The sequence below is a fragment of the Corvus kubaryi genome, unplaced genomic scaffold, assembly GCF_017639235.1.
Source record: "Corvus kubaryi isolate FWS band 111438036 unplaced genomic scaffold, C.kubaryi_AGA036_p1.0 36931, whole genome shotgun sequence".
Taxonomy (NCBI): Eukaryota; Metazoa; Chordata; class Aves; order Passeriformes; family Corvidae; genus Corvus; species Corvus kubaryi.
In genome coordinates this window covers 15441-22300 of record NW_024580986.1, presented here as the reverse complement: position 1 = coordinate 22300, position 6860 = coordinate 15441, and the positions used below count along the sequence as shown (strand labels likewise).

The following is a 6860-nucleotide window of genomic DNA, read 5'->3' as shown; positions in this document are numbered from 1 at the left end:
CCCCCCCCCCAGTCCCCTCGCCCTTCCTGCCCCTCCCGAGCCCGATCCCGGTCACGATCCCGGTCGCGATCCCGGTCCGGTCTCGGTCCCGCCCGTACCTGTGGCCTCGGGGCTCCCCCGGCCCCACCGGCTCCGCCGCCGCCGCCACCGCGCCCCGCCCCCCGCGGTGGCCGCCGGTCCCCCCGCCCCGCCGGGACCGCCCCCCGTGTCCGCACTCCCCGGGTCCCCCCCGGGTCCCCCCCCGTCCCCATGTCCTCCACCCCAGTGCCGTACCGGGTGTCCCCCTTGGAGGGACACGGACACGGACACGGCTGGGTCGGGGACAGGATGGGGGGGGGGGGCATGGGGGCACGGGACAGGGACACGAGGACAGCGGGGGACTTGGGGACACACAGGAGACATGGCGAGAACAACGGGCCAGGACACGGGATCGAAACGGGGACATGAGGGACACGGGCAGGAGCGGGCTGGGGGGACACGGGGCCGGGAGATGAGGGCACAGGAGACGTGAGGGGACACATCGGGGGGATACAGGGGGACACAGATGGGACACAAGGGGACTCGTGACAGGGACATGGGGACACGGGACATTGAGCGTGACCAGGACCCGCTGTCCTGCCACATCCGTGTCCCCATGCCCCGTGCCGGATCCCGGATGTCCCATGCCATTACCTTCTCCCAGGAAACGGGGAGCTGTCACCCTGATGTCACCATGTCCCCCCCCAGCCGCCAGCTGGGTCCAATCCGTGTTCCCACAGCTGGCAGCACTTTCGGGGACTTTCCATAAATCCCGGAGTCGCTTGGCAGTGCCAGAGCTGGGGCTGGTGAGTGGCATCGGGGTGGGTGGCATTGGGGGTGTTCCTGTGGGACCCCCTGGCCACAAGGACACCCTGGGAATTGTGACAATGGGGTCACCTGGAGCCCACTTTTCCAGGAAAACCAGGATCCGACATGGCCGGAGTGACGTGGCCGGGGGTCGCTGGGGGGGTCGTGGCCATCGCGGTGCTGTGGGTGACGGCAGTGGGGGCAGCCACAGGGTGAGGAACTGGGAACGGGAACCGGGAATGGGGGGTGGGAACTGGAGGACGGGAGCTGGGAACCGGCAATGGGAATTGGGAATGGGGGGTGGGAATGGCGGGTGGGAACTGGGAATGAGAACTGGGAATGGGGGGGGAATGGGAACTGGGAATGGGTGTGGGAGTTGAGAAAGAGAACTGGGAACTGGGGGTGCGAAATGGAGATCAGAGATTGGAACTGGGAATGGGGTTTGGGGGCTGGGAATGGGCAGTAGGAATAGGGATGGATGCTGGGATGGGTGCCAGGAGCCAGGATGGATCATGGGATGGGTGCTTGCATGGAGGCTGGGAGCTGGGGTGCAAGCCCAGAGTGGGGATGGATGAGGTGGGTGCTGGATGGGAGCTGGAATGGGTCTGGGATGGGTCTGGGATTGTGCTGGATGCCGATGTGTGCCGGGTGCTGATGGATCCTGGATGGATCCCTATGGATCCCGGGCGGATCCCATGGGTGCCTGCAGGCGCTGGTGCGAGCGGACAGTGCTGGTGACAGAGCAGGAGGAGGTGACGCCGCGGCGCGAGGCCGCGGTGCCGTGTCCCAGTTTGTACCAGTACAGCCTGGCCGGGTGGCGGCTGGACCGGGACCGCACGCGCCGGGAACACGGGAATTCCCCCGGGGACACCAGCACCAACCCCGCCCTCTGCTACATCTACCGGTGAGGCCAGGGGGATGTGGCACAGGGTGACGCTGGGTGACGCTGGGTGACACTGGGGTGTCCCCACAGGCCCCCGGAGATGCAGCCGGTGGTCCGGAACCGCACGGAGCGCCACTGCTGTCCCGGCTGGAGCGGTGCCCGCTGCACTGAGGGTGAGGGGGGACACGGGGGTGGCACCCGGGGACGTCCCCGCTGTGCCATTCCCACCGGGAGCTGGAATGGGCGTCATTCCCACAGTGTCATTCCCACCGGGAGCTGGGATGTGTGCTGGGAGCAGTGACAGGTGCCAGGAAGGGAGCTGGGAGGGGTGCTGGGAGTAGGAATGGGATCTGGGATGGGATCTGGGATGGGCACTGGGAGCTGGGATGGGAATTGGGATTTGGGATGGGAGCTGAGATGGGTGCCAATCCCACCATGCCATCCGCAGTGGGATATCCTCACTGTGCCATTCCCATTGAGTGCCAGGACAGGTGCCGGCAGCCAGACTGGGTGCTGGGGTGTATGCTGGGGTGTGTGCCATCCGGCTGTGCCTCTTGGTGTCACCCACTGTCCCCGTCCCACAGGCCCCGGCTCCCTGGGCCGCTGTTTCAGCGCGTGGCAGTGCCAGGACGACACCAGCAGCCACAATGGCAGCGCCATGAGCCGCGCCGAGTGCTGCCAGCACCCCTGGGGACACAGCTGGCGCCGCGGGGACACCGGGGACGCCGGGGGGCCCTGCCTGCCCTGCACCCGCCTGCCCCTGGGAGGGGACGGGGGGGCCCCGCGCCACCGCAGCCCCCCGGCCACGTGCCAGGCCTGGGCCGGGACGCGCTTCCGCACCTTCGACGGGCAGCACTTTGGCTTTGCCGGGAGCTGCCGGTACAGCCTGGCCACGGCCACCGACGGCACTTGGGATGTCACCATCGGCCTCGGACAGCCCCGGGTACCGGAGACGGGCGGGAGGGCACAGGGGGGTCACTCAAAGTCACCACTGGGGTGGGGTGGGGCTGGGATGGACAATGGGAACAGGGATGGGTGACAGCACCTGGGGTGTCACCATCAGTCCTGGACACTGAGGGGGGAACAGGATGGGTCACTGGTCCTGTTCCTAGAGGTGGAATGGGGGCTGGGAGCTATGATGGATGATGGGGTGGGAACTGGGGTGGGAATTGGGAGCTGGGATGGTTACTGGGGTGGGAACTGGGAGTTGGGATGCATGCCAGGAGCTGGAGTGGGCTTTGGAAGTCAGGATGGGAGCTGGGATGGGGTCTGGGATGGCACACCCATGGGCACATCCCTGGTGACTGTGACATGCATGAGTGTCCCATCCCCATCCCCTCTGTCCCTGGCACACCTGAGTGTCCCAGTGCCACCCCACTGCCACAGCTGCTGCACATGACCTTCGGGACGGACACGGTGGTGGCTGAGGGACGGAACGTGTCGGTGAACGGGGCAGCAGTGCCGGAGGGACGCCCCTACCTGCACAAAGGTGAGGTCCCCAAGGCCACCAAGCTGGGGCAGGGTGGGGATGAGTCCCCAGTAACACCAGGAAGCACCAGGACATGGTGATCGCTCAGCTGCCACCGGAATCCCTGTCCCCATCCCGCCCCATCCCCTCGCGCAGGGCTCGGTGTCACCTGGCCAGGTGACTGGGTGGCTGTGGCCAGCAGCCTGGGTGTGCGGGTGGCCTGGGACAGGCACCTGGCAGTGACAGTGACAGCAGAGCCTGAGCTGCGCGGTGGCACCTGGGGGCTCTGTGGCACCTACACCAACGACCCCGCAGGTGAGTTCCACATGCCCAGCGCCACCCCCACCCCACCTGGGGGGCCGGGGGGACGCCCCACATGTCCCCGCCCTCCCTGTCCCCCCAGACGACTTCTTGCGCCCTGACGGGGACATCGCTGCCTTCGCCGCTGCCTTTGGCAACGCCTGGAAGGTGCCACTGGCTGGCATAGAGGTACCTAAAGGACCAGGGTGACCCTCCCGTGCCCCTTTGGGGGTCCCCGGGGGTCTTCCCCGCGCTGAGGGACCCCCGGCTCAGCCCCCATGCAGGGACATGCAGGAGGCTGGCACCAGGTGTGGCCCAGGTGAGGTGGCACCGGCGGTGGCCACGTGCGGGCGGCTGCTGGCCCAGCCCTTCCGGCAGTGCCACGGCGAGGTCAGCGGCACCAGGGGGTCCCGGAGGGTCCTAGGGAGGTCCGGGGGGTGCTGGGGGGGTCCTGAAGGGTTCTGGAATGTCCCGGGGTCCTGGGGGATCCATGTGCTCCCAGGGCTGTCCTGGGAAGTACCGGGAGGCTCCTGGGAGCTCCGGGGGGTCCCAGAGTTGTTCCGGGGTGTCCTGGGGGCTCCCGGGGGCTTCGGGAGGGTCCCATGGGATCCCGGAGAGTCCTGGGGAGTCTTGGAACTTCCTGTGGGGATCTGTAAGTTCCCAGGGAGTCCAGGGGATTTCGGGGTGTCCTGGAAGGTCTGGGAAATTCCAGGGGGTTCTTGGCCATCCGGAGGGAGGTCCTGGGGAGTCCTGGGGGGTCCTGGGTTGTTCGGGGAGGTCTTGGAGAGTGCTCACCGCCGCCCTCCCGCCCCCAGGTGGACCCCAGCGGGTTCTACGCGGCGTGTCTGGCACTGCTGTGCGGGGACGGGGACCCCGTGTCACCCCCCGGTCCCCTGCCATCCCTCGGTCCCCTGCCATCCCCCGGCCCCCTGTCACCCCCCGGCCCCCCTCCTCCCGCCGCCTGCGACACCTTCGCCGCCTACGCCCGGGAGTGCTCCCGCCGCCAGCTCGACGTCCCCTGGCGCCATCCCGGCTTCTGCGGTAGGAATTGGGGGGGGTCCCCTCCCCGCCCCCTCCCCGCGGTGCCGCCGGTGCCACCGCGGTGTCACCTCCCCGCAGAGCGCCGCTGCGACGCGGGGCAGCGCTTCTCCGACTGCGTGTCCCTGTGCCCGGTCACCTGTGTCACCGCGGGCAGCGCCGAGCAGGGCACCTGCCACCGCCACTGCCACGGCGGCTGCGAGTGCGGCCCGGGGCTGGCCCAGGACGGGCCGAGCTGCGTCCTCCCCGCCGCCTGCCCCTGCCACCACCGGGGACAGCGCTACGAGCCCGGCCAGAGCATCCGCCAGCGCTGCAATCGCTGGTGGGTGGCACTGTGGTGACAGCGGTGACACCGGGCTGGCACCCACTGGGGGACAACCCGCTGATGGGCAGCCCCAGGGTCCCCTTTGGCGTGTCCCCCCCCCATCCTGGTGTCCCCCGTGATGTCCCTCCCACCCCGGGGTCCCTGTAGCATATTCCCTTTCATCCCAGGTTCCCCTGTGACACGTCCCCCACTATCCCAGAGTCCCCTACAGGTGTCCCCCCCAAGCCTGGAGTCCCCTGCCGTGTCCCCCCCCCCACCCCGGGGGCCCCCGCCGGGGTCCCCCCCTTGCCCCCCGGTCCCCCGGCGCCCCCCCCCCCCCCCAGTGACTGGTGTCCCTGGTGTCCCCGGTGTCCCCAGCACGTGCGAGGACGGGCGCTGGCACTGTGACCAGCAGCGGTGCCCGGCCGAGTGCGCGGTGCTGGGGGGGCGTCACTTCGTCACCTTCGACCGCCGCCGCTTCTCCCTCCCGGCCACCTGCGCCCACACCCTGGTGGAGGTGAGGGGACACGGGCGACATCGCGGGAATGGCCGCAGTGGTGATGGGGCGGTGCTCTGGTAGTGGCCGTGGTGTTGTGTGGGTGACGGGGAGGTGGCTGCAGTGGCCGTGGTGGTGGCTGTGGGGGTGATGGGCTGGTGGCCTTGGTGGCCGTGGTGGCAGGGCTCTGCCCGGGGGGTGTGACCGTGTCTCTGCCCCCCAGGACTTCGTGGCAGGGCGGCTGCTGATCACGGCCGAGCACGAGCCCTGTAACAGCCACCGGCCCCTCGGCTGTCCCCGCACCCTCACTGTCACCACCAGCCGCACCACGGCCCGGCTCCACGGCACAGGTGACACCCCTGGACAGGACTGGGACTGAGACCAGGACCGGGGCCGGGACTGGGATCATCCCTGCACCCTGGTGATGTTGTGGCAGCCGTTCCAGTGCCTGTCCCCAATGTCCCTGTGCCCACCCCCCGTGTCCTCACGGTGGTGGGTGACATCCCAGTGCCTGTTCCCAAGTCCCCGTGGCAGTGGGAGCCGTTCCAGTGCCTGTCCCTGATGTTCCCACGGCGATGGGTCCCATGCCGGTGGCCACCCCATGGTGCCACTGCTGTGCCCCTCAGGGGAGGTGACAGTGGCCGGGCGGGAGGTGACGCTGCCCTTCTCCGGTGCCGGACTGAGCATCCGCCGCGCGTCCTCGGCCTTCCTGCACCTGCAGCTGCCCGATGCCCACCTGCTCTGGGGCCTGGGGACCCCCGACACCTTCGTCACCCTCCAGCCTGCCATGGCCGGCACGGTGAGTGGGACCCCGGGATCCCCGGGACACTCCAGCGGGTTGGGAATCTGGTGGGATGAGGCTCTGCTGGGCTCTGCCCTGCTCCGGGCAGGTGCGGGGACTCTGCGGGACCTTCAATGGGGACCAGCGCGACGAGTTCACGACGCCGGAGGGGGACGTGGAGCCGGGAGTCGCCGCCTTCGCCAACGCCTTCCGGGCGGCCGGAGCCTGCCCGGCGCTGGGCCCCGGCATTCCCGATCCCTGCGACGGCTTCCCCGGCAGCCGGGAGCGCGCCGAGGCCGCCTGCGCCGTGCTCATGGGGCCGGCGTTCCAGGTGAGGGGCTCGGCGCGGGGGCGAGCGGGGACAGGTGACATCGCTGTGACAATGTCCCCTCCGGCACAGCCGTGTCACCGCGTGGTGGATCCGGAGCCCTTCCTGGAGCTGTGCCGGTGGGACGTGTGTTCCTGCCGGGAGCAGGAGCAGGAGCGGTGCCTGTGCCCGGCGCTGGGCGCCTACGGCCGGGAATGCGCCCGGGAGGGAACGGAGCTGGAGTGGAGGAACCGGAGCCTCTGCGGTGGGATGGGGGCGGGACTGGGATTGGGATGGGGATGGCATGGGGGTGGAGATGGCATGGAGATAAGGATGAGGATGGGATGAGGATGGGATGGCATGGGGATGGGATGGGATGGGATGGGATGGCATGGGATGGGATGGGATGGGATGGCATGGCATGGCATGGCATGGCATGGCATGGCATGGCATGGCAT

General features: G+C 69.3%; 2 protein-coding genes across 2 annotated transcripts in view; one reads left to right on the top strand and one right to left on the bottom strand.

Annotated features, from left to right (window-relative positions):
* The window catches only part of ZNF467 (zinc finger protein 467), a 3685-nt gene extending 3283 nt beyond the window's left edge, over positions 1–402 (bottom strand). The window contains exon 1 of the mRNA XM_042020253.1: positions 99–402. Coding sequence (XP_041876187.1) covers positions 99–402 — 304 coding nt within the window. The remainder of the gene's footprint in view (positions 1–98) is intronic.
* Positions 403–1490: 1088 nt separating this feature from the next.
* LOC121660792 (SCO-spondin-like) overlaps positions 1491–6860 on the top strand; it is a gene marked incomplete at its 3' end in the record, with an annotated part of 20785 nt that continues 15415 nt past the window's right edge. Inside the window, 14 exon segments of the mRNA XM_042020256.1 lie at positions 1491–1729; positions 1799–1881; positions 2293–2651; positions 3095–3197; positions 3333–3491; positions 3580–3665; positions 3750–3866; positions 4292–4517; positions 4596–4836; positions 5197–5335; positions 5538–5664; positions 5941–6113; positions 6205–6426; positions 6496–6667. Of these exon segments, the coding sequence (XP_041876190.1) occupies positions 1491–1729; positions 1799–1881; positions 2293–2651; positions 3095–3197; positions 3333–3491; positions 3580–3665; positions 3750–3866; positions 4292–4517; positions 4596–4836; positions 5197–5335; positions 5538–5664; positions 5941–6113; positions 6205–6426; positions 6496–6667 (2446 nt within the window).